This window comes from Danio rerio, chromosome 2 (assembly GCF_052040795.2).
Source record: "Danio rerio strain M-AB ecotype USA chromosome 2, GRCz13ab, whole genome shotgun sequence".
Lineage (NCBI taxonomy): Eukaryota > Metazoa > Chordata > Actinopteri > Cypriniformes > Danionidae > Danio > Danio rerio.
In genome coordinates, this window is record NC_141022.1 from 11,718,842 (window position 1) to 11,746,625 (window position 27,784).

The 27,784-nt window shown below is 35.5% G+C and overlaps 2 protein-coding genes across 9 annotated transcripts in view; one reads left to right on the top strand and one right to left on the bottom strand.

Moving 5' to 3' along the window:
* Positions 1 to 19,699, bottom strand: part of ssbp3a (single stranded DNA binding protein 3a) — a 101,963-nt gene extending 82,264 nt beyond the window's left edge. For 3 of the 4 annotated variants that reach the window (XR_015477334.1, XM_087238433.1, XM_087238432.1), the window contains exons 1-4: positions 19,551 to 19,699; positions 19,134 to 19,206; positions 18,959 to 19,020; positions 15,087 to 15,171 (exon numbers count right to left, since the gene is read on the bottom strand). Coding sequence is in view for 3 of the 4 variants with exons in the window: in XM_087238433.1 (XP_087094559.1) it covers positions 15,087 to 15,171; positions 18,959 to 19,020; positions 19,134 to 19,206; positions 19,551 to 19,606 (276 nt within the window). In the remaining variant the exon portion in view is untranslated. 4 annotated transcript variants of the gene reach the window in all.
* A 1,658-nt stretch (positions 19,700 to 21,357) lies between these two features.
* acot11a (acyl-CoA thioesterase 11a) overlaps positions 21,358 to 27,784 on the top strand; it is a 37,072-nt gene continuing 30,645 nt past the window's right edge. For 2 of the 5 annotated variants that reach the window (XM_087239465.1, XM_087239468.1), the window contains exons 1-4: positions 21,358 to 21,503; positions 23,603 to 23,795; positions 27,362 to 27,431; positions 27,722 to 27,782. In XM_087239465.1, the coding sequence (XP_087095591.1) occupies positions 23,609 to 23,795; positions 27,362 to 27,431; positions 27,722 to 27,782 (318 nt within the window). In that variant the 5' untranslated portion in view covers positions 21,358 to 21,503; positions 23,603 to 23,608. 5 annotated transcript variants of the gene reach the window in all.

Here is a 27,784-nt window from a genome sequence, read left to right on the forward strand (position 1 = left end):
ACAACAACACACATACATATAAAAATCAGTAAGCAAACTAGACCATCCCAAATAGCACAAAGAATGCATTTTCTTACTGACTGGAGGCACAAACATTTTCCACCCTGAGCTCCACAATATCATGAGGAATTGAGGCAGATCAGTGGCTGCTAGTCTTAAGCCTGGTCTAAAGAACACAGGACAACATTCCAACCCCCTAAAAGACATACCCCCCTACTCCACCTAGTCGGCAAGACAACGGCCAGGCAAAAAGAGCGAGAGATAGAGAGAAAGAAGGAAATTCCTGGAATAGCTCAGAAGTAGAGAGCCGCATTTCAACCACTCCTGTTGCAGCGTGTCCACACAACAGAGCCAAGAACAGGGGCTTTCTTATCAGCGAGCAAACTAATTAACCCACCCTCGCTCTCCTACGCACACACATAAAGAGAGAGAGATACGTGCTGCGGGCCCCGAACTCATATATGACAACACGAATGCCGGCCCCTGAAATTTTTCCTGGCCCTCATTTTGTTTTGTTTATCTGCAGCACACAGGAAAAAAAGCAGAGGATTGAGCCAAGGCCTGACCCAACACCCCTCCCCCTGCTTGCGCTCTCTCTCTCTCTCTCTCTCTCTCTCTCTCTCTCTGTCGTTCACTTCCTTCCTGTATTCTCCGGTCCCCTGCTGTTCCCTGGGCTGTAAAGGCAGACAGTGGTGCAAACCTTAGAGCAACTGTACATAAAAAAGGTTGCAAATGTTTCCACATTTTCAAGGACCCTCATGATGTTGATGGCCTGGAAACAAGCATGGTGAATGACATGCACACAATTTGTAGGCCTAAACACTGGTTAATGAAGACTGGCGTGTCCCACGCTTGGTGTGTCTAGACAGACTAGTCCTGACAGGCTGATTTACACATAAGAAAGTTTTTTCAGACATTGTTTATTCATGATGTAAACAAAAAAGAGAAGGAGGGATGTTCATGGGATGTGCTTGTGGGAGAGATTTTGCTTCATAATAAAGTTTGAAGTCTATTATTTCCTCTAAAGGCTAATTTACACGGTTGCGTACCCTACCTGATGCTCACCCGGCAAGAAAATGTAACTATATGATGACACAGAGCATACTGAGATCTATGATTGGTCAGCTTGGCAGTGCTGTTCGTTCTTTCGTTCGTTCATTCTAATATAATAAAATATGATATGATATGATGATATTATGATATGATATGATGTGATATGATATGATATACAATTATTTTCTTTCTGGCTTAGTCCCTTTATTATTCAGGGGGTCATCACAGTGTAATGAACCTCCAACTTATCCAGCATATGTTTGATGCAGTTAACGCCCTTCCATGCTGCAACCCAGTACTGGGAAACATCCATTTGTAATATTTTATGATTTAAATAGGTTGAAGGTTTGCTGATTCCACTGTTAGAGCCATAAAGAGCACTAAGAGATTTGTAATATTTTTTCATAATATTTTATTTGTATTGAGATATGTAGTCATTTGATGCAGCCAGTCATTTGATTTGTATATTTTGTGATATTTTATTACGTACATGACGTTTCACATGTTAACTAATGTCCTACATCATATGTATGCGTAAGCAACTGGGAAAAAAGCTAAAAAAAAGAAGGAAGGGGCTTGATGGTGGACAGTCTTTGACCGTTTTTTGAAATTCTATTTATATTGAAACTTGGAAAAGTGTAAATAGTTCATACTTTTTTTTATATTATTTTTGTTGTATCCTGACGAATGAAAAGTAAACGGTTGCTTTGCAAGTTTGTGGTTTTACGCGTCAAATTCTTTGTGGCGAGTCCCTATGGAAATGGCAGAGAACTGGAAGGAATAGATCGTCCATCCTTGAATTACTGCAAGTTTGAGCCAGAGTCGATTTAAAACAAAATTAATTAATCGAAAAGTGATTTAAAACTGACATTCAGAACCTATAATAGATTTAATTTTTTTCAGGTTAATTTTTTCGATTACCTTCCTTACAGCATATACACGTCACATGACCCCGCTCTGTTATGTTATTCTGCCAACATGTTGAGCATGGACAACTTAAACACTGAGACAACAGAGCAACAAGAGCAGCTTGTACCAAAGAAAAATGCAAATTTACTGTTCAAAAATTGTCAGCAAAAATAAATAAATGAAAGAAATAAAATTGATTAATTTGATTTTAGGCCAAATTGCCCAGGCCTAAGCGGTTGATTAGTAATGAGACATGCCCTGATAGCCCCACCCTAAAAGTAATGTTATGCATATAAAAATAAATATTGTTTTACAAAAAATGATGTGCACTGATACATCATTTAAAACAAGCACTACTAAATAAATACTAAAAAAAAAGAAGAGAAAATTTTGATTTCATGATTACTTTAGTCATTTATGTCAGCAGCCATCTTTGAAGTGCCTCCCAGGCATGAAAATGCAGCTCCTATCTGTTTTAACAGGGATAAAATATCATCCTGTAAACACATCTGCATTAAATCGTAATGGTCTTCCGATGCATTTTCTAACTTATTGCTGCCAGCTAAAATCTGACCACTTTGTTTACAAGTTTAACTGTTCAAGTAGCTGCTATCATGCAATTTGTGTTTGAATGGCAGAAAATTATTTAAAATACTGAGGTTAGATGGGAAAGACTATATTTCACATTTGTTTCATACAGATTACAAAATCAGTAAACATTTGTTTTTAAGAGTATTTGGTTGATTTAGAAGAAGAGATCGTATTTCCAATGACAGCGAGGTAAGAATTTACTGAGAGCACATTTGCAGAACATGGGGTCTTCATAACAAGGAAGCTGCAGAAACTGTCACAAAGATCAAACATCTGGAATGGGCCCCTCCCTCGGAGATTAATCAGTCTATCCACTTGTTAAGTGTGACATCACGCAAAGTGACTTCTGGGTCAAAGCACTATATCAAACTGTTTGGGGAGACATATATATACACATTGGTGACAGACAGACATATATATATATATCAGAATGGCCAGAAAGTGAGCAATTTTTGTTAAAATATTGGTGTCTGTTATGCAGCAAGTCCAGAGACTGATGTGTACACCATGATTTTATATACAATTTAATGTGTTAACGTGTGATATGACTAAAAAAGTGGTCACAAATGAATATTTTCTCAATTACAATGAAGTAGTGGCTTGGATCCGGAAACAGTATTCCATGCATCATGACTTAACAAGCGGATGTGATTGGCTCCTTCACAATAAGGTGAGGCTTCTTTTGCTGAAGCAGCCATATTAACTGCCAGAACTATACAAGTGGCATGTTTTGTGTATTCTAAAACATCTTGCCTTGGTCATTTTTGCTTTTATTCTCATGCATTGGCTAGCCACTTAAATGAAGAGCCAATCAGAGTTCCCTCTCTCACCAAAGAAGTCGACACCAACGGTTGCTGATGCAACATGCATTCCCCTGGGTTCCACTGGTGCAGACAATACACAAAACACACACAAAGCTGACAAACTTAGTGATGGCTACTGTCAAATTGGTGTCACAGACTTTAAATAATCTCAAAATTAAAGGTGCAGTAGGTGATCTTCAAAAATGCTAACCGTTTAGAATATCTTAAACATTGTCCCTCCTCTGCCGTCCAAAGCCACGCCTCTTGAAATCACAAGTGCGCACAGCGAACATGTCAGCAGACAACCTACTAGTTCAACCCGCCAGTTAAATGTAGTTAGTGGTTGGCCGGCGGTGTGCAGGAATTACACTTATAACTGAGCCATACTTACATGTTATTTCTGACCGAATATTCAGAGAAGCATAGTAAACAATCACAGGTTGTCATTGTTCAAAAATGAACGAATGTGAATATAAAACCAATGATATAACTGGTGGAATAGCGCTATTTAATGTTGTTTTGTTATTAAACTGAATATAAATCTACATTATTATCGATGCTGTAAATTATCCCTTATGAATCAGAAAATAGTCACCTCAATCATTCGTCAGAAACAACACTTCTGTGCATGTAACCCATTCATAACAAAATCTACATCAGCTTTGGGGGGCTAAAATAATTTTAAAACATTACATAACCTGTCTAAAAGAACGTCTGGTGACAGACAGTTTGGGCTACTTATCAGAATTAGGAGAAATGTCGGCCAGACAATATTTAATTGGATGAATTATTATTATTATTTTTTTGGTTTTCCTTACCCAGAATATAAAAATAGATATAAATACATGTAGATCATTTAATTTAATCATTACTATTGGAATGTAAGGAGATTTTCAACCAGCATAACAAAAAATGTTTCTGAAGACAATCACCTACTGCACCTTTAATAGAGTCCACGTTATATGTTGGGAAAATACATAATGCGGCCACAAATTAAGAATTAGTTCCAACTACTATTTGCTTTATGCAGTTTGTTAATTCATTCCAATTACATGAGTTTGTTCTAGTTTTATTTAAAACTTAGCCAAATTTTATTTAATAAATAACATTCAAAATGTTTCCAAAATGACGTTTTAAATGCTTTAAATGTAATGAATAAATCATGAAAACACATTTTTAATTCATGGTCATGATATTTGTTTTTTCTCTCCTGCATGTTATAAACAGCGCCTCTTAAAAATGCTGCAATACAAAAAAAGAAAAACATGATGTGCTACCAATAAGCTAAGCATTCAGAAAGTTCAACTCAAGGTTACATTTAGGGGTAGAGTATTGATTTAATGCTAATATCAATTTTAGCTTAGTATAGAAACAACTGAAGTCAATGGAGTGACCCCATCATGATAGAAAAACAAATGTGTGATTGTTTGTGTGTGCGTGTGTGTGTGTGTGTGTGTGTGTGTGTGTGTGTGTGTGTGTGTGTGTGTGTGTGTGTGTGTGTGTGTGTGTGTGTCCGTCCAAGTGTTTGTGGCCAATAAGGGCCTCAAGAGATACAAACGACTGAGATCATAAGTGTGACCTTGCATTGGATTCTTTCAACCTCTTATTGATCGAAGGCAATCAATCCATGTTAATATCAATACAGAATACACAGGGGAATGGGGGTCTCCACACTTTCAAAGGCAAATAGGTGAATGTTGATTACAGGACCATCAGAGGTGTGAAGAAAATAGAGTAATAAGAGAATTTGACAGTCAAATCAATGATTCCAATCAAACTCCTTATCATTCAGCTGTTGATCCAACCAACATATTAACTTGCTCACACACACACGCACATACGCACACACGCACACACACACTCACACACAAACTCTGTCTAGTGTGACAAAGCAAAACACTCTCCTTTATTCTACACTACATTCCTGCAACATATGACCGGAACCCCTCCACCGCTATTTAATTGCGATCTACGTCAGATTACTGAATCATGTACTTGTACTAGTAGACTTTTTGTTCTCAGACTGGTTCCTGGCAGTTCATATTTACCCTAAAGGGAGTTGGGGCGGGTGCGACACGCTTTCCTGCTGCGTCAGGGTTAAAAAGCTAAAAAGCAAGAGGAGACCTCACCATTATCAGATCTTGTAAGCTCCCCTCCCCCACCCCACCACACCGACCACCATTTCAGGTTTTAAAGGGCCAGGTGGTCCCATGAGAATAGCCTGCCATATCTTAATGGCACAAAGTTAGATAAAGACGTTCCACATTAAATTGCAGCTTGAAAGCATGATGTTTACTTTAATGCAAATTTTTAAAATTAAAACAACAGTAAACGGTAATATTTTGAAATATGTGTTAGAAAAATTAGCTTTTTTTTTTAAAAAGATTTATTTTTGGCCTTTTTGCCTTCATTAGATAAGACAGCATTGAGACAGAGACCGAAGTTGGTGAGAGAGATTGGGGGGATAGGGTAGTGAAATGTTCCCGAGCCGGGACTCGAACTCAGGACGCCCCGAAGCGCCACCACAACACACATTGGCGCACCAACCACCAGGTTATTGAGTCGACTAAAAAAAATTGCTATTATAATACATGTTAAAGTACAATTTATTCCTGTAATGACAAAGATGTTTTTTGTATGTAACAAGATCCTTCACGAAGACTGAATCATTGACTGAAGACTGAAGCAAGATGTGTTTTGGGTGATTTGTTGCTATTTTCAGACCAGCGCAACCCTCATTTTCATGTTTTGCACCACGTTGGCAAATCCATTTGTGCTGCTTTGTGGACTCATTGGTGTGTTGGTCTAAAAAAAGAGGCATGTTAAAGCGCATTGTTGGCATGTTGCTATTTTGAGAAACTGAAATAGACTGCGTCATTGATGAAGTAAAAGCTGGTCTAAAGTTTAGAGCGCATTATGTATGTACAGTTGAAGTCAAAATTATTAGCCCCCCTGAATTAGTAGTACTCCTGTTTATTTTTTTTGCTAATTTCTGTTTAACGGAGAGAAGATTTCTTTAACACATTTTTAAACATAGTTTTAATAACTCATTTCTAATAACTGATTTAATCAATCTTTGCCATGATGACAGTAAATATTATTTTACTATATATTTTTCATGACACTTCTATACAGCTTAATGTGACATTTAAAAATTAACTAGGTTGATTAGGTTAACTAGGCAGGTTAGGGTAATTAAGCAAGTTATTGTATAACAATGGTTTGTTCAGTAGACTCTCGAAAAAAAATTGGCTTAAAGGGGCTAATAATTTTGTCCTTAAAATGGTGTTTAAAAAATGAATAACTGCTTATATTCTAGCCAAAATAAAACAAATAAGACTTTTTCCAGAAGAAAAAAAAAACATTTAGACATAATGTGAAAATGTCTTTGCTCTGTTAAACATCATTTGGAAAATATAAAAAAATAAAAAAACAATTCAAAGGGGGGCTATTAATTTTGAATTCAACTGTATGTATGTATGTATGTATGTATGTATGTATGCATGCATGCATGTATGTATGTATGTATGTATGTATGCATGTATGTATGTATGTATGTATGTATGTATGTATGTATGTGTGTTTATATAGTTAGGTTTAAATGCTTAATACACACAGGATGTGCAACAATGCACAAATATCTTTACATATAAAAAATAATTATAATAAATAAAATACACCACCTAATACATAATAAAACACTACCTCCATGCCTTCTTCATGTTTTTTTTTAGTTTATTCATGAAAATTTGCATTCGTATAATGTGATTATTATTAGCAGTACTATTTATTATATGCACATTTATAAATGTTTTAACAAAAACATTTCAGTTTTGAAAAAAGTTCAGATTTGTCCACCTGTTGGGTTTTGGAGACATGTGCATCACCATAAGAACAGGACGTGTGTTTTAATATAACTCAGTTTTTGACCACACTTCGTTATTATTGTTCATTTATTTATTTGCTGGAAATGAAAACTTTAGAAATAGCTTTGAAACTAATCTTTGCACTTAACAAACAAAATTAAATATATAGGCTAATGGATGTCTTCAGTGGAGTGTGTAACACACTGTTTTCTTATCCACAAAAGTAAAGGAGTAAAAAAAAAAAAAGAGTAAAAGTAAAGTAAGAAGAGAGTAAAGAGTACATAAAGATGAGAGTTGTTTTTTATCCTCGCGCTGCAGATGGCCGGTTTAACGTTTTTTTTCGCTAGCGAAGAGTTCAGTTTGTCTAGATTGTTAAAATAGAGCCCATTGATTCATGATTTAAATTCTTATTAGTATTAATACTAAAATGTCTTTGTGTTACTTAATTTTTTTTGTTGAATTGGACACTGAAAACAACAGCATTGCTTTAAAACTGCAATTTCTTGTAACACTTTTGATTAATTTATGCTTTTTAATTTATACTAAATATAAACTTTTGCTTTTTAAATTATGGCTTCTGAATAATAATAAAATTAATTTATAATAATAATAATTTATTTTTAATTGATAAAGACCAGACTTTTAAACAGTTTTGAACTTATCAATATTATTTTTAAGCATTTCCTACTTTGAATTGTAATTCTATTGCAGTTGCACTGGAGTTAAAGTTATGCAGGCCGATTGAGTATCTGTTGTGGAAGGGACCAAAGCTCCACAACTACAAAATAAATCCTCACAGCTTACTCAACTTAATCCGGCCTAAGAACATGTACAGCATTTTAAAACTCCAGGATTTGGAGAGATTTGTGTAAGACCGGTTTCTGTTTCAAATAACAGAAGTTTTTCCATTTTTGACGTCCAAACTGAAAGTCATTGTGATCAATCAACGCAACAAAGTAACTTCAGTGGGCCAGATTGGAGGACATTGACAATTACCTAAACAAAGAATATTAACAGTCTAAGAAGATATCAGTGATTGAACTAAGCATTTGGTCAAACATTTCAGGTAAAAAAAAGCACAGGCTCAGCTTTCTAATAAAAAAAAAAAACTGCAATTCTTTTTAAGCCAAGTGTGTCAGACACATTAATTATTTGTAACACCTAACCAGGGGTGCGTCTCAGTCAGCTCCCGAGGTCGTTCATCAGTATGTTGTGTACTTAAATTAGGGCACAAGTAAGGAGAGTGATGGCTCAGTTCACTACACATTAGGACACTGAGTGTGACATGAGAACATCCTTATTATACAGCATCAAAACTGGAGTTTGTACAGTTTTTAAAAGTCCATTATAGCTAAATAATTAGATTTTTTCATATACCAGCAACATTTCAACCATTAAACAACTATAAATGTTTGCTTGATTGTACTTATCCTGTCTAGCTATGTTTAAACTCAGGAAGCAAGGATGCACACTATGCAGCCTTAACGGCGTTCATAAAATAAAATGAAGCGGGCGAATCAAATCATCACACAAAAAGACAAATGAGAAACATTTTACTGAAAAGATGTTCATGTATTTAACATGAACATACAAATAAATACAATTCTTTTTAAAAAAGAATATCTCTATTTGATTATTTGGTTCACCCGATTCCTGTTTTGTGCATCCGAACTTCTGTTAAGGGCGCATACTGTACATCGATGCTCCCTGATTTTCATGGTGCACTGTGGGAATTTTCAGGTCGCAAATGTTTCTGTGCACTGGAAGAATTTTGCAATTGAGACAGTACTTAAAATGGCTAACTCCCTGATCAGTGCACTGACAACTGAACAAGGGTGCTGATTGAGACGAGCCTCAGGAATACAATTTGTGTACATTTGCATTCGATGATGTCGTATGGTGGGATGTTGATGATGACGTCACACCATCGTATAATAATGTGTTGTAAACGTATAATAAAGTGTTGTCAGACTTGGGATTCACAGATTACCCTATACACTGTCTAGGATACACTCAAAAAAATAAATAAATAAATAATAATAATTATATATATATATATATATATATATATATATATATATATATATATATATATATATATATATATATATATATATATATATATATATATATATATATATATATATTAGGGATGTAACGGTATCAGAATTTCACGGTACGGTAATACCTCGGTATGAATGTCACGGTACGGTATTTATTGAATCATTTACAGGAAAAAAAAAAACTTTTGAAAATACTCCAAAAAAGTGCCAAAAGTGTCAATGACATACAAATTAGCCATCTATCTGTTAGCTTTGAAACAGGAACTTCAATTTTAATAACAAAAAATTATTAAACCATGTAAAAAAATAAAGTTTCAATTTAGTATTGTTAAAAACTCATCACATTTAACATTTAATCACTCACTTAGATAGAGATGGGTTTAAAGGAAAATTATCATATAAATATAATCTGGTAAAAGCTGGTATCTCTGGGTGTTTACAATGTCCCCTGCAACAGAAAAAACCCCTCTCATTTGGGACTGAGGATTCTGGGACAAGAGAGATATGACTTGGCCCATGTTGACAGCAGTGGGGTAACGTTGTGCATTGTCTTTCCCCCACTTGAGAGGACAAACCATGAGTGAGATAGAGATCTCTTTGCGGTACAAGTCAATGTCTGCATCAATCTGAACAGTGTGCTGTGTTTCTGCAGTCCCCATGACTGTTATTAGTCGTATTCCCCAACTTGCAGGCACGTGCACACATAGGGCTCAACCTGTGCAGTGCACATGCCCTTCTTAGTCTTGGATAGAAAATGCCCTTCCAAAACGATCAAAAGTGCCCCCGCGACGCGACACAACCTCCGTCCAGTCCAGCCCTTCAGTAGGCGCGCGATAACACCTCTCTTGAGTATGCGCGCTCAACCCCCCCTCGGCGCTTTACAATACGCGCGCCACAACACAGCTGATCAGAACGCGCGCGACAGCACCGCTATTCAGCAAGCGCGCGGCGACAACACCCGCTTTAGGTTCGATCATTTCCATCTTTTTTTCATCTCCGCTACTAGCAGCACACTCCATTTCCGCATTACTGGATCTGTAGCGACAACAGACCGCAAAGGATTATGGCCACGCCGGGGCTGATGGGAAATGAAGTTTCAGCTACCTCCCGTTCGCTTCATTCGCCTGAGCAAATTTTCTCAGAAGACCTATAGTTTTACCGAGTCATGCGACTTCGGTAATATCGAAAAAAATTAATATTGCGGTATGACGGTATTTACAATACCGTTACATCCCTAATATATATATATATATATATATATATATATATATATATATATATATATATATATATATATATATATATATATATATATATATATATATATTATATATTAAACTTTTTTTTTTTTTTTTTACAAATAAGCACAAAGAAACAGCAAGTTCCAAAAGAAAAATTCTGACATCCTTTTCTCAGGGCTTCAAATCCAAACAAAATGTATTATTTTTGGTGAACATAAATAAAGATATCTAATTAAAATCCCTCAACTGAAAAAAAATTCAAAAAAAGATTTTGTTTAAAAACTTAATCTATTCTAATAGAGTGAATCTAATTCTACTGAAAAGACTTTATCGCGGATGATGACACAATTCAATTTACGCTTTTCTTTGCATATAAACATTGAACAGCAAACAATTAGAGTTCCGATTTTTTCGTTGGCCAAATAAGTTTTAATGGAGAAGACAAAGAATCACAAAAGAATTTCAGATTTTACACAGCATTCAGATTAGGTCACAGAAGCTCAAGCGTATTGGCTTGAAACGTGAGAACCAATGAGGTTCATTCCTCTGTAATGTGGCACATTTGAGCTTTTACAATGAAATCTGTTTATCATATAAATTAAAAGCATCTTCTTAAAAGATTTGGATTAAACAACCTGATTTATATAGATGTATTGTTCTGATCTCTTTATGAATGTTTTGAAGTGGCAGAATTCTGGGTGAATGAAGGAACAGAAATCTCTCAGTTTTTATTAAAATGCCTTTATTTATGTTCTGATTATGAATGAAAGGCTTATGGCAGGGGAGTCCAAACTCGGTCCTGGAGGGCCGGTGTCCTGCATAGCTTATCTCCAACCTCCCTCAACACTGCTCCCTGGAAGTTTCTAGAATACGTTGAAAATAGCTTGATTAGCGAGTTCAGGTGTTTTGAATCGGGGTTGGAACTAAAATATGCAGGACACCGGCCCTCCAGGACCGAGTTTGGACACCCCTGGCTTATGGGTTTGAAATGGCATGAGTGTGAGATTAAATATTGTCACAGAAAAATGATGCGATAAGCAATATTATTGTCATTTTGAGATCATTTTATGCCACTGTTTATTATATAACGACAGAATAATAATACAAATAGCCATATATATTTTAAAATACTTATCATTCTTAAGTAGGGGTGCTCATTTCAGTTGATTTTGAAAATTAACAACAGCCACTCGTTAAGGAAATATTAACGGTTAACTGGTCAAATTAATATGAAATTCTTATTTGGAATTTGATAATATGAATAATATGAAATTTCTTTTTTTGTTACATTAAATATTGCATTTTAAAATACTGATTTCTTTTAACATGCAAAGAACAACATACAGAAAATCAGAACCTATTTGTTGAGTTTATGACGCAGATCCAGGACAGAGGCGATCTGCACCAGGGCTGGTTTGGTATCAACTCGTCTGTATCAAACTGTGACCAGAAATATCCTTCTTCCATTTAGCTTTTTTGGCAAAATACGTCTGTAGGCACGTGTGGTTGCACGTGTTACCGTTTTGTGAGTTAACAAATATGTGTTGCACATCAGGGGCAGATCACATCGAATGCACTTTTCCGTTCAAAAAACGTAAGGCACACCACACTGCCATTTTTGTTGACAAGAAAAAAAAAAAACCATGGTGCTCTTTTTATATGTCACTAGGAAACGCCATTTTAATATTTGATAATATTTTTATATTCAAGATTTGTAATGTAATGTAATGTGTATTTATATAGCGCATGTATTGTGTATGGCCATACACTCAAAGCGCTTTACAATCATGAGGGGGTTCTCTCACCACCAGTATGCAACATCCACTTGGATGATGGACGACAGAAAAAGGACAACGGCGCCAGTATGCTCACCACACACCAGATATTGGAGGAGTGGAGAGACAGTAATAGAGCCAATTCAGTAGATAGGGATGATTGGGAGACCATGATTGTAAGGGACGATTGAGGGACTTTGGCCAGGACACCTGGGTTACACCCCTACTCTTTACGAGAAGTGCCATAGGATTTTTAATGACCACAGAGACAGGACCTCGGTTTAACGTCTCATCCGAAAAACGGCACCCACTGACAGTATAGTGTCCCCTTCACTTTTACTGGGGCATTAGGACTCACACAGACCGCAGGTTGAGCACCCCCTGCTGGCCTCTCTAACACCACTTCCGACAGCAACCTAGTTTTCCCATATGGTCTCCCATCCAGGTACTGACCAGGCTCAGCCCTGCTTAGCTTCAGTAAGCGGTCTTGGGCTGCAGGGTAATATAGCTGTGGCATATTTGTAAAGTAATACAGCTCTGGGTGACTTGAAACAGCGACAACTAGTCTCTCCTCCATCTTTAAAAATTCTCAGTAGCCTCTGCTTTTATTTGAATGAAGAATGAAAACGATACAACTGACGTAACACGCTTTTTCCGCTCTGTGAGCACACGACACGCAGTGGCTAAAACGCGAGCCCCGCAGGGTCCATAAGCAGCATGCAAAACACTCGAGGCCATCAGTAAACCATTCAAATTAAGCACCTCTCAACGCAAACAGCGCATTCGCTGTGATCGGCCCCTTATGCAGCGAAGCTTTAAAATTATATATTACATAATATATATATTATAACATACTATTTTTTAATCATTTTACTCAGGGGTTCCCAAACTTGTCAGCCCACGACCCCCAACATAGCAATGCCAGTGACTCGCGACCCCTAATATCCTCTGAAGTGTTTATAAATACAGAAACCTATTCAGAAAGTCTATTCTTCGTTGATTTTTTAAATGTATGCCAGTATGTCAGAAAGTTTAACCTGGTATTATAAAATCAATCTGCTGCATCTGATGCTATTGCTGTGTCTTTAATAAAATTACCCCAGGGGTCGCAATCCAATACAACTAGTAACTATAAGCTACTATAGTAACTATATACAGTAGTATATAGTAACTATAAACAACTGTTTTTTTCTCTTTAGTAGTTTATGGATAAAATATGGTTATTCTTATGCTTTAATAAAAATAAATAGTTTTTTGGAAATCACCAGGCGACCCTCCCCTTCATTGTCCCCACTTTGAGAACCACTGTTTTAAGTAATACCATTAATTGGGTAAAAATGCACCCTTTTGGTTAACGGGTAATCGTTTTTCTTGAGCATCCCTATTTTTAAGGTTATTTACATTTTATGATAATTGATGTTAAAAAGGTAAATGCCCTATTATATACACTATTAAATGTCCTGTTAGGAAAATGCCCATTTATAAACCTTGACAGTGGTGAATGTCATTGTAAAATGGATTTTTTTGTGAATTTGTAAATATATATTGCAACGGCAAAAAAAGTATCGAGTAATGAGTTGATATTTTGATTATTGTGACAGGCCTACTTTTTAAAACATTTTAAAAAATGTTGATAGTTTACTTTCAACATGTCAGTTTCCAACATTCTTCAAAATATCTTCTTTTTAGGTTTAACAGAAGAAAGAATCTCAAACAGGTTTGTAAAAAGTGACAGGTGGGACAATGGTGAAAGAATGGTCACTTTGGAGTGAACTATCCCTCCAAAAACCAGAAACTTGCGTTCTGTGAATGAACGTCGCCTAGTGGTTCCATCCCAAAGAGGGAAGAAATCACTTTCCCGAACGCTCGTGTTCAATCTGCCAGTTGGTGGAATGAACTCCCTAACTGCATCAGAATGGCAGTCACTCGCTGTTTTTAAGAAACGACTAAAAACTCAACTATTTAGTCTCCACTTCCTAATCTGCAATTGCCTCTCTGGATATACCAGTAACTGTAAAAACTCTAAAAAAAAAAAAAAAAAAGAAAAAAAAATTACTATTGCTTTTCTTCTTAGACTTTACAGACCTGAAACTTGCCTATAGCACTTATTCATTGTTGCTCTTATAGTTGTGTAAATTGCTTCCTTGTCCTCATTTGTAAGTCGCTTTGGATAAAAACGTCTGCTAAATGACTAAATGTAAATGTAAAAAAAAATCATATCTGTTGTGAATTGTAAGCACAATAACTTAATAGGTGATTTATTGCTTGTAATTTTACCGCGCCACTTCTGGTTTCGACATTATGGATGTCTAATTTTACACATGCTTCATAAACAATTTTAAATTTCCATTTAGTGAGTACTGTTAGCATTGCCTATGAAACCACTCAAATATACACACATGCACATACATACACACATGTTATATAATACTACCAATGTTCTGACAGAGCCATATTCTTTCATACAGTATGTATTCTATAGTATCCTAATCCCATAATTCTCCAAGCATGCACACAATCCGAGAGAAATGCTCTCATGTACACAGGCTCACCCAAACACAGCACAGAATGCACAGTCAGAGACTTAAATCAAGTGTGCAAAACTGCATTTTCAATGCCCTTTTAACCTTTAATAGAATCAAGATAAACAAAGCTGACCCGGAACCAAAAATCATTGATAATCCGCAATCTCATAAATGCGATCAATATTCCGCTTCACACCACAGAGGCACATTTCAGTGGCTTCTCTCCCAGCATGTTAGTGAATTAAACACGCATCACTTACATAGTCGTGGAAGGCCTTCGCTTCACTGGAGTGATCACATGTGTCCCTTCGCTCGGGTGCTGCGCAGTACAGGTCCCAAAACACACTGCGTGATAAGAACATTGTAGTGAGAGGACATTGCAGTGTCACAATGGTTAGACTGAGTGAGCATAGCATTAATAAAACATCAAGTATTAAGCTGTGATTCATGTTTGGACCATTTTCATATTGATTTTAGCTAAAATAATAAAGTTTGCAGTGCTGTATTCAGAAACATTTCTCCCATAGAGATTTTTGTTTTAGGATTATAACGCATCAACAATCACTCGAAACATTTTTTTGATGCTTGTCAAACTACTAATTTAAAATGAGCTGAATCAACACCATTCTTAAATAGTTACTTAATAGTTTAAGGTTAAATAAACGTAAAAGTGTAAAAACCATCAAGTCAACTTAATCAATTTATGTTTAAGATGACATGAAGGGATTGTGTGGAATCCAGTATTTTTTTTTTACAGTGATGAACTAACATTACAATCTTTGAAAGCAAAAACATAGATAAGAATCAGACTTAATACAAAAGATATAAGACTTAACAGCCACTAGCATGGCTATTTGTATTTCTGTCACGTTTCCAAAAACTTCTTTGCTTTAAATCCAAATTTGTGATGTTGTGGTTCTCAATGTATCTAGTTAGCTTGGTCCCTTATGACAGATTAAAGGGAAAGTTAACCCAAATAAAAAATTAACTCACCTTTTACTCATTCTCAAACTGTTCTAAACCTTTATGAGTTTCTTTAACTGGTAACCATTTACATTTATACTGTAATAAAAAAAACAACCACTATGAAATCCAATGGCTGGTTTTCCAATACTCTTTAGCATGTCTTCTTTTCATTCATTCATTCATTCGATGATTTATTCATTTATTCGTTCGTTCATTTGTTCGTTCATTCGTTCATTCATTCATTCGTTCATTCATTCATTTGTTCGTTCATTTGTTCGTTCATTGATTCATTCATTAATTCCAGCAGGTTCTATGCAGAGGATGCATTTCCAGCTGCAACCTGGTAAGGAAACACCCATACACACTACACACACTCATCACTATGGACAATTTAAACTACCCAATTGATCTATAGCACATGTGTTTGGACTGTGGGAAAAACCGGAGAACCTGGAGGAAACCCACGCGAATACGGGGAGAATATGCAAACTCCACACAGATATGTCAACTGGTCCAGTCAGGACTCGAATCAGCGACCTTCTATTTGGTTGAACTATTTCTTTAATGAGTGAAAAAACTACAAGCACTGCCGTCATTTAAAATATAACAGTCATGTTAAAATATAAAAATATATAGTTAAAGCTGTTGGTTTTATTTACAAAATAAGTCTTTCGCCTCACAGCAAGAAGGTCGCTGGTTCGAGCCTCAACTGGGTCAGTTGCCATTTCTGTGTGAAGTTTGCATGTTCTCCCTGCGTTAGCGTAGGTTTCCTCCGGGTGCTCCGGTTTTCCCCACAGTCCAAAGACATGCGGTACAGGTGAATTGGGTAGGCTAAATAGTCCGTGGTGTGTGTGTGTGTGTGTGTGTGTGTGTGTGTGTGTGTGTGTGTGTGTGTGTGTGTGTGTGTGTGTGTGTGTGTGTGTGTGAGTGTGTGTGGATATTTCCCAGAGATGGGTTGTGGCTGGAAGGGCATCCACTGCGTAAAAACTTGCTGGATAAGTTGGCGGTTCATTCTGCTGTGGCGACCTTAGATTAATAAAGGGACTAAGCCGACAAGAAAATGAATGAATGAATGAATAATATTTCAGAGCAAAGAGAATTAACAGCTGGCTCTGTTATACAATTGATTGTGTTTCAAGTGAGTGGGCGGTGCTTAGTCCATATTTTCGGGCACTTTGCTGGCTGCAACTCTCTGATTGGTGTACTAAAATTAAACATTTTGGGTAAAGTAGTTTCCCTTCAGTCATTTACTCTAAGTGAGTTATGTCAGAAATGACTAGTAAATTCCCAAAATAATTTCCGAAATGACATCCCCTTCTGGAAATAAGGGATACACATGAAAGCAAGATGATTTTCTGCACATATTTTGCAAGTAAACGTCATTTTAACAAGTAAGTTGAATTAATGTGAATAGAGGAGTTCAACAAATAAATATACAATCAATAAACAACCTCAGAGCTCACAACCCTTCTGTCTTTAAAGGTTTATCATAAAAAAAGTTATCATAAAAAAAAATTCATTATTGGCAAAAAAGGAGTGGAGTTTTTACTTTCCAAGTCCAATTTGTTGATTAATTCCAATGCGGATATTTGTCCTGACACCTGATATACTTTGTACAAATGAAAAAATTATTTTGCCTGCAGCTTTATGAATCTAATTAAACCAAATTAAGTGTTTCATCTGCCTTTTTTATAGTCGATATGCCCATTGTTTAAGATTTAAGTCCTGGAAGGCTTATGTCCTACATAGTTTTGCTCCAACTTCCTTCAACACTGCTCCGTGGAAGTTTCCAGTATACCTAGAGAGAGCTTGATTAGCTGGTTTAGGCTTGTTTGATTGGTGTTGGAACTAAAATATGCAGGACACCGGCCCTCCAGGACAGAGTTTGGACATCCCTGTTAAAAACTATGTGGACTAGGGCAGCATGATATTGGATAAATCTGACATTGCAATATTTAGTTTTGCTGCAATATAGATAGATATCGATATAAATATAATTTCACCAGATGCTTTGAAAAGCTCTAATTGGAAAGATTTCATTTATTTAAATTGACTGGGATGATAAAGTGTTTTTCTATGCAATGCATCTGCATGAATTATAGTTAATCACAAGCATATATAAATACGACAAAGCAAAAATAAACCGTGCTACATGGTAAGTCTAGCAGTATTCGGGTACAAAAATTGAACATCAAATGTAAAATAACATGGTCATCATTGTATAAATAATAAAAAAATATATATATTATTTCATAATATCTTTATCTTTTAACCATTCATTCATTTTCTTTTCGGCTTAGTCCCTTTATTAATCAGGGGTTGCCACAGCGGAATGAACCGCCAAATGATCCAGGATATGCTTCATGCAGCAGATGTCCTTCCAGCCACAACCCAGTACTGGGAAACAACCATTCACTCTTGTATTCACACACATACATACACTACGGCCAATTTAGCTTATTCAGTTCACCTATAGCACACGTCTATGGACTGTGGGGGAAACCAGAGCAACTGGATGAAACCTACGCAAACATGGGGAGAACATGCAAACTCCACACAGAAATGCCAACTGACCCAGCCAGGGCTCGAACCAGCGACCTTCTTGCTGTGAGGGGACAGGCTACCCACTGCGCCACCACGTCATCTTATCTTTTAATCTTTAATAAATAATCTAATCTTGCGATGTGACTTTTGAGTGACACACACTGTGATATTGATGCTCAAACAATATAATGTTCAGCCCTAATATGTACATTTGTTGGATTTTGTTGAAACTGTGAAATTAATCACACACTTATGCACTGTAAACAAAATGATGGGTTCCAAACAAATCCTTCATGTTTTCATTCAAGTAGATTGAACATTGTACAAGTTATCCCAAACATAAATCAAGAACTGTAGTAGTTTGAACAAGCAAGAAAGATCATTTTTGAGTGTGTATAGATCAAATCTCTTGAGTTAAAAAAATATTCAAATAATAATAATAAAAATTTTAATAAAAAAAAATTATTTTCCCTTCAGACTAATTTAAGATATTTCATCAGTTATCACAGTTGCTGTTCCAGAAATGAATCCATTTCTCCATCCATCATGTTAATGTTATGATGATAATAAAAAGACTGCAAAGCACAACACTGATCAGCAACTTAATACAATCCATACACACCACCACCAAGAGTGCAGAAAGCCTGGCGGTTCACCCAGGGTTATGTTCTTCTCCCATCTTATCTAAACAAAATAACACACAGCAGAAACGCACAACAGTGAATTCATACATCACAACATGACTGGTCAACACACACAAGAAATGTAGGCTACTTAAGGATAAATATGCAACACACCTCTGATAAAAACGTCTGTGCGGATTTCTGAGCTCCCACGTGCAACAAATATTCATAGACATATAATGCCAATCTGTAAAATAATAACAATGAAAACAATCACAGCTTTATAATAATAATAATTATTATACATTGTTATTCTTGCCCTGGAGATTCAACAACAGTTTGCACCTACATACAACAATCATCCATATCACAATAGGCGTTCGCAAACATAAATGTTTTGAAACAAATACTATTTATCTTAAAAAGTGAAATGAACAAGACCGCGAAAAAACAAAAAGAACCACAACGCAAGCTTGTAACACTTTAACGCCACTGGTATACCTTGAGGAGGAGCGCTTGACAACATAATAACAAAATATCATCAGCTGTGCGCGTAAACGAGCGTGAAAAGACAGGGAGAGCAGCGCTTACTTTTCCCGAGCCTGCCCGTCCGATGGCACCGCGGTCCCTTTACCTTTGGCGAACATGTCTGTGGCTGAAAATAAACGCGTCTGCCAGCTTGACTGCGATGCTTCCTTATGCTCCAGCTGTCAACGTGCAGCCCGCCTCTGACCCCATCCGCTTCAACCGACCCTGCCACAGCCAGATCATGAACTATGGGCGGGGCCCCGTCCGCATGATTGACAGCTACATACACCAATGGATGTGTTCGACGCGACCTCATAATCCTCCTCATCTGCATAAAAGTTAAAACAATAAAATCTGAATTTTAGCTATAATTTCGATAAAGTTGTCTACCCCACGCCCCCTGTTAGATGCTATGAGAATGAATGAATGAATGAATGAATGAATGAATGAATGAATGAATGAATGAATGAATGAAATTGGTCTGAACGCAGGTTCATCTCCACATAATGGCTATTCTGTAGTCTTGGTAAAGGAAGAAAGACCGACTTTTTTGTTCTTAAGTGGCTAACTTATATCCATTTCTTTTGACAAGGTTTCAAACCGCATGATAAAAAAGTTGTAAGTTGTAAAAACAAGCTCAAATACATATTTTAGAACCATGATTAACATTCATTTTATTTTGTTCTGTATTGTTATTGTTGTTTATATATATATATATATATATATATATATATATATATATATATATATATATATATATATATATATATATATATATATATATATATATATATATATATATATGTCATTGATTTTATTGTTTTATAGCAGTTAAACATTTTGAAATTACTTTGCCTTTTAGTTACTCAATTATTTGAGTGATTATTTAAGTTATATTATTTACAATATTGGCATAATATCTTTATTTTAGTTATTTAAAATAGTAACATTTTTTTTTATTTATTTTTTTTTAGTGGGTAATTCATTTATTTCCCAGTGTTGGATTGCGGCTGGAAGGGCATCCGCTGCGTAAAACATATGCTGGATAAGTTAGTGGTTCATTCCACTGTGGCGACCCCTGATTAATAAAGGGACTAAGCCGAAAAGAAAATGAATGGATGAATGAATGAATGAATGAATGAATATTCATATATTCATTTTCCTCTGGCTTGGTCCCTTTATTTATCAGGAGTCGCCACAGTGGAATGAACCGCCTTTTGTTTTATATATTTTTTCTTTGTTGTTTTATTTAATTGTATTTAATTTCAATTTACTTCAATAATTACAAATAATTTGCCATGGTTTATCATGATATATTAATGAATATTATCATGCTTTGTTTGTTCTTGCTTTTTATTCTGTGTAGATGCTTGAATAATTTGGCAGTTTTGCAAGTAAAACACTTTAAACCTGTTAAACCAATTAAATTTGTGAGTAATGTAACTTCTCAATTTAGTGATGTATCAAAGTACTTCATCCTCTCACGTGTGTAGGACCTATAGCCTATTAGCAGTCTTATTTTATAGTCTTATTACTTCTTAAAGAAAATGATTCTCTTTTATAAAAGCTTGCAACTACTACTGTCAGTTTAATTTGACTTTAAGTCAAAGCGCTATTCTACGCATTGAAAGGCTTATTGCGCCACCTGTTGGTCAACAAACTAAACGACAAACCGCAGGTGTCGACACATTCCGTGCAGTGAGCAAACAAACATAATTTACTTTGACGTTTGTCATTGTTTTGACGTAAGAAAGAAGTATAAAAACAAGGACATTAAGACTTTTTAAAGAACATGTGCAAACATGGAGCAACGGGGCGGGGTCTCAGTGAATGAACACTAGCTCACAGACACACACGCTCTGCTAAACTTGTTAGTGAACACTAAGAGCGGCTGAAGCGGCGTTTTGTTGACCTCCAGGGCGCCGCAGGGCTTCCGTGATCACCGTCAATCCAGTTATGATCATCCAAGAAGGCTTGCTGTTTTGAATTCATACAGACTCCTAAGGCAAGTTTGCGGTAAGGGCGTGAATAATACTTTATATGAATCTATGCATCAAAGCAAAACCGTCTTAGCTTGTTTCTTATGCCATTCTTCCTCGGTCAGTCAGTGCGCACACTTGCATTCAATTCAACGCGAACGCGCTGCGCAGAATTAACGCAGTGCACATAGCGTCTATACTAACGTTAAAGTGAGTTTTTAAAGGTGTTTTATTGACACAGGAATCGAAGGGCGTGAATGTGAGGAGTGTCACTTAGAGGTTACTCAAAGTTGCACAATCGTCAACAAAGTAATAGCTACGGGTAGTTACCGAACTCGAAGTACAACATCTTCGTGACGTGCGCTCACAAGTGGTGAGAGTTATTTAAGCCATTCATTTGCAACCATATCACTTGTAGACAAAAATATCTGCAGCACTTCAAGATGTAATGATGTTTTTTTGATATATACAATTTCTATCTATCTATCTATCTATCTATCTATCTATCTATCTATCTATCTGTCTGTCTGTCTGTCTGTCTGTCTGTCTGTCTGTCTGTCTGTCTGTCTGTCTGTAATCAGTAGTTTCATTCTATTTGAAAAAAAAATATATGTGTGTATATATATATATATATATATATATATATATATATATATATATATATATATATATATATGATTTTGTCATCAAATAAATGCAGCCTTGGTAAACATAAGACAATAAAAACCCATAAAAATAGTAATTATTATTTTACACTTATTTATTTAAAAACTGAATTGAATGCAAAAATCTTTATGGGTTGTAGTGTACCATAAAAATAAATGTTTAAATTATCGAAAATATTGTTAATGCAGATAAAGTGTCTACTATAATGTTTAAAATAACTTTTTTGAAAATAAATCGTCAGCGTATGGGAGAAATATTGTTTCGTTGTCATTCAGTGTTAAAATCTGTTAAAACAAAGCAACATGCACATTCTGACATATTTATTTTTAATTGTAGAAAATAATATTTAATTATACTCAGTCAGTTTGGGTAAAAAGTAATGGTTTAATCAAACAAAAATCAAACAAAAAGTGCTCAGGGGTATCTTAAATAATGTGTTGGTGCTCTTTGGGTAAGGGGTTCATCAGAATAAACAGCAAAAATAAGTCCAAAGTACTTAAAATGTGGAAAAAAATGAAGAGCTTTTATTTACATAGCTAATCCTTAAAAACCTGCAGATTTTCTGTAGGTGCCTTCATCAGGCATCATATATGTATATATTATTATATTATATATATATTAAACAAGGTTAACTCAACAATCATCATTAATTCAGCATTGATAGACAAAAAAACGAATTATAAAAAATATATTAATAAAAAAGATGATGCGTGTTATACAACATATTTCCAAAAAATACATTGTAGATAGATTCTCCTCTCTCCACAAAAGATTGCTGGAGCTTAGACATCGGGTTATTGATCACCTCCTTGACTGAGGCACTTCTCCTCCGATCGCTCAGCTTAGATGGCCGGCCAGCTCTAGGAAGAGTCCTGGTGGTTCTAAACATCTTCCACTTATGGATGATGGAGGCCACTGTGCTCTTTGGAACTTTCAGAGCAGCAGAAATGTTACTGTAACCTTCCCCAGCCTTGTGCCTCGAGACAATCCTGTCTAGGAGGTCTACAGACAATTCCTTTGTCTTCATGCTTGGTTTGTGCTTTGCAATACGACTGTAACATAAACAAGTGGAAAAAGTGAAGAGCATACTTTCGGGATGCACTGTAGATCCACATACACAAATAAATGCATACATACATGTACAACCTAGTATAACTTAGTATAATTTGTCCTGCTCTGTGATTTATCTATACAGTTTTTTAATGTGCCATCAAATGATTCTTGTTCGTACACCTGAAAAGATTTCATTTTAAGCATATAAACTATTGTATATAATATGTTTACCATTAATCTACTAAAATATGTGGTAGTCATTATTATGTTGTTCTCAAAAAAAATAAGGTCAGTATGCATTCTACTGAACAGAAAAAAAGAAAGCAACACATCTCCATGCTGTATTGCACTTTTATTCTTTTGATGCTTATAAACCACATGCGTGATTGTATTGAAGATTTCCGGTGTCCTCAACAGCTCATCATGGCATCATTAGAGTCCGGTCTTAAGGAGGATCTGCGTGACCTTCATCTGGAGGATGGAGCTCAGCAACGCAACTCTTCAGAAGTGAAGATGAGCCAGATCGTGTTGCCCTGCCATGCCAACCACTGCGGAGAGCTGAGCGTCGGGCAGCTGCTCAAATGGATGGACTGCACAGCATGTCTGTCTGGTGAGTTTGCACAATGACTGACGCCACTCACCTTTAACCTGCATTGTAAAGGCTCCAGAACTTCTCTATATAAGCTTATCAGTTGTAGTATAATGACGTTCATACTGACAAACAAACCTAGAGCAAATAAAATCTAGATCTATGTGTGTTTGTGAGTGTTCTTCAGGGTTCTTACAGGTGCTGTAATCCTGGAAAATGCTTGGATTTATTCTAGTGTTTTCAAGATTTAAAAAGTGCTTTGATTTTCCAATAAAGTGCTTAGAACTGCTTGAAAATCTAATTGTGTTGCTTTCATAAGAATTCATTCATTCATTCATTCATTTTCTTTTCCGCTTAGTCCCTTTATTAATTCGGGGTCACCACAGCGGAATAACCCACCAACTTATCCAGCACATTTATTACACGGCGGATGCCCTTCCAGCCGCAACCCATCTCTGGGAAACATCCACACACACTCATTTACACTCATACACTATGGACAATTTAGCCTACCCAATTCACCTGTACCACATGTCTTTGGACTGTGTGGGAAACTGGAGCACCCGGAGGAAACCCACGCGAATGCAGGGAGAACATGCAAACTCCACACAGAAACAGCAACTGACCCAGCCGAGGCTCGAACCAGCGAACTTCTTACTGTCGGGCGACAGCACTGCCTACTGCGCCGCCACTTTCATAATAATTTGTCACTAAATAGCAGGATGTCAGCAGGGTCTTAAAAGGTTTTACATTTCAAAAACAAATTTTTAGAACTTAAAAAGTCTTAATTTCTCTGAAATATCGTATTGTAGGTCATAAGACAATTTTAATGGGTCTTAATTTTCTGATGTCCATGTAAAGCAACACAATCAGGCTGACACCAGTCAATAACCAACAATCAACTCAATGACACTATTAAAACTGTACTCTATCAATATAGTTTAATTGTCTTCCTTACAAACATACTGTTGTGCATAGATTTAGTTTATTATTTATATAATTGTCAATTGAAACAAAATTTTTTTTAAAGAGTATGTAAGCAACTAGTGTTTGCTTGTTTTCGTTATTTCAAATAAGAAATATCTGATTAGATTTTTTTGGATGGGGCAAGTAAGAAAAAATAAAAAATATATATATATTTTCCACTGGCCTAAACGGGCCATTAAAACAATTCTTAGCATTTAGCCTTATATAAGTCTGAAATTTGGTGGTTCAGTGGTTAGCACTGTCACCTCACAGCAAGAAGGTCACTGGTTTGAGCCCCGGCTGGGTCAGTTGGTGTTTCTGTTTACATGTTCTCCCAATTGCTGGCGTCCGCTGTGGCGACCCCTGATAAATAAAGGGACTAAGCTGAAGGAAAATTAATAAATGAATGAAGTCTAAAACTTCATTCATAATGGTCTTAAAAACTCTTAAATTTGACTTGGGGAATCCTGTATTAGTATAATTAATATAAATTCATAAATGAATGATAATAATTAACTATTTCAATTAAATAAAATAAATATGTTTTGCTTTTAAAGTGTGTGCATGTACCTGTAGCATGATCAGGCTGTCCTTTTACATTAAAGATGTGAGTCAATAACATTTGAGAGTAAATGACAGTTATTCAATCTTGGACTTGAGGCAAACTTGACATCAAACGTTTCCTTAAAATACTATACTGTATACTGTACTAAATAGAATACTATAACAAATAGCGTCTGATATAATGTGATGAAGTATATACAGTTGAAGTCAGAATTACTAGCCCTCCTGTTTATATTTTTCCACAATTTCTGTTTAACGCAGAGAAGATTTGTTTCAACACATTTCTAAACATAATAGTTTTAATAACTTAATTCTAATAACTGATTTATTTTGTCTTTGCCATGATGACAGTGAATAATATTTTATTAGATATTTTTCAAGACACTTCTATACAGCTTAAAGTGACATTTAAATGCTTAACTAGGTAATTAGGTTAACTAGGCAAGTTAATTAGGCAAGTTACTGTATAACGATGGTTTGTTCTGTAGACAATCAAAATAAAATATAGCTCAGAGGGGCTAACAATTTTGACCTTAAAATGGTGTTAAAAATTTAAAACTGCTTTTATTCTAGCCGAAATAAAACAAATAAGACTTTCTCCACAAGAAAAAATAATGTGAAAATTTCTTTGCTCTGTTAAACATCATTTGGGAAATATTTAAAAAAGAAAAAAAAAATTTCAAAGGCAGGCTAATAATTCTGACTTCAACTGTATATATGTAAATATGTAATTTGCCACACTTATGAAGTGCTGGAACAGTTCTGGAAAGTGCTTAAATTTGACTTTACAAAATGTGTTAGATCCCTGAAAATGTTACTTGATAGGTTTTTTTTAATTCATTGTACATCACATGATGTATTAAACAGGTAATTATGTTAAAATGGAGGGAAACACTTTATAATTATATCTGCACACTAAAAATAATTTAAGCATTTGCAAATATTCATTCATTCATTTTGCTTCGGCTTAGTCCCTTTATTCATCAGGGGTCACCACAGCGGAATGAACCACCAACTTATCCAGCATTAATTTTACACACAGATACCCTTCCAGTTGCAACCACGTACCAGGAAACACCCATACACTCTCACATTTACACACATACACTACAGCCAATTTTAGTATATTCAATTCACCTATATCGCATGTCTTTGGACAGTGGGGGCAACCAGAGCTCCCAGACACGGGGAGAACATGCAAACTCCACACAGAAATGCCAACTGACCCAGCCGGCACTAGAACCAGCAACCTTCTAGCTGTGAGGTGACAGTGCTAACCACTGAACCACTGTGCTGCCCCACAATTGCAAATAGTTAATACACATTCTAAAGCATTAATTGTATATTAATATATGTATGATCACATTAATAATACATTATTCAATGTTACGATTAATAATACAGCTGCAAATGATGTATTCTTGATGTATAGGCACATATATAATGTGCTTAATGATAGAATTGTCATACATTGTTAATGATTCATTTTCATTACTAAATTAAGTGTTGCATTATTTACAAAACAGTTATTTAAGAGTAGCTAAGTACATGTATACATCTTATTTTTTCAGACATATAGTAATAGTTACTTTGCATGTTACTAAATGCTTCATCAACAAATTTCTACTGTTTTTTTTTTTTTTTTACCTAATCTAAAGTCTATTTAGACTATTTATGCTTTCTAAATGTCCTATAAATGACAATTGAAAGCTTGGTTATATTCTAAACAGATAAATAAAATGAACAACATAGTGATTTGGAACAAAAAATAATGATTTCAAGATACAAAAATGAAACTGCATCAAATGAAAGATAAAGCTTTGCGGTCTTATCTAAAAATAAAATAACCGTACACTTTAAACATTGCTTAAAAATAACATTAAAATCTTTTGTCTTAATGCTATATTGTTAAATATAAATATTTTAATGTTGTATTTTTGATACTCATTAGCAATAAATCATTCACAATGTGCAGTTATTAAAAAGAATAGTGATATAATATAAAAATAGAGATTTATTAGTGTCAAGAAGTCTTATTTGATGTGTTTTTATTCCAGCCGAGAGACACGCTGGATGTCCCTGTGTGACAGCGTCTGTTGATGACATCTACTTCGAGCACACCATCGGGTACATGAGAAATATTACTTATATTTTTGATAATTAGAGGCTCATCTTAGGATCTTCTGAAAAACATCCTAACCAGCATGTCGTTTCACCTTGGGGAGTTCAGGTTTATTGTGCTATCAGAAAACTGTTAATTACGCTGCCAGTCTGTCTGTCGCAAAAACACAACACCAATCTAAAGTCATTTTGATAAGTGAAAAGAGGTGATACAGTAATACGGGCAAAATTGAAAAAAAAAAAAAAACCTTTGGGAATGAATCGTGGCTCACATTTAAAACACATTTATTTTTTAGGGTTGGACAAGTGGTCAACATTAAAGCCAAAGTCAACAGAGCCTTCAACTCTAGCATGGAGGT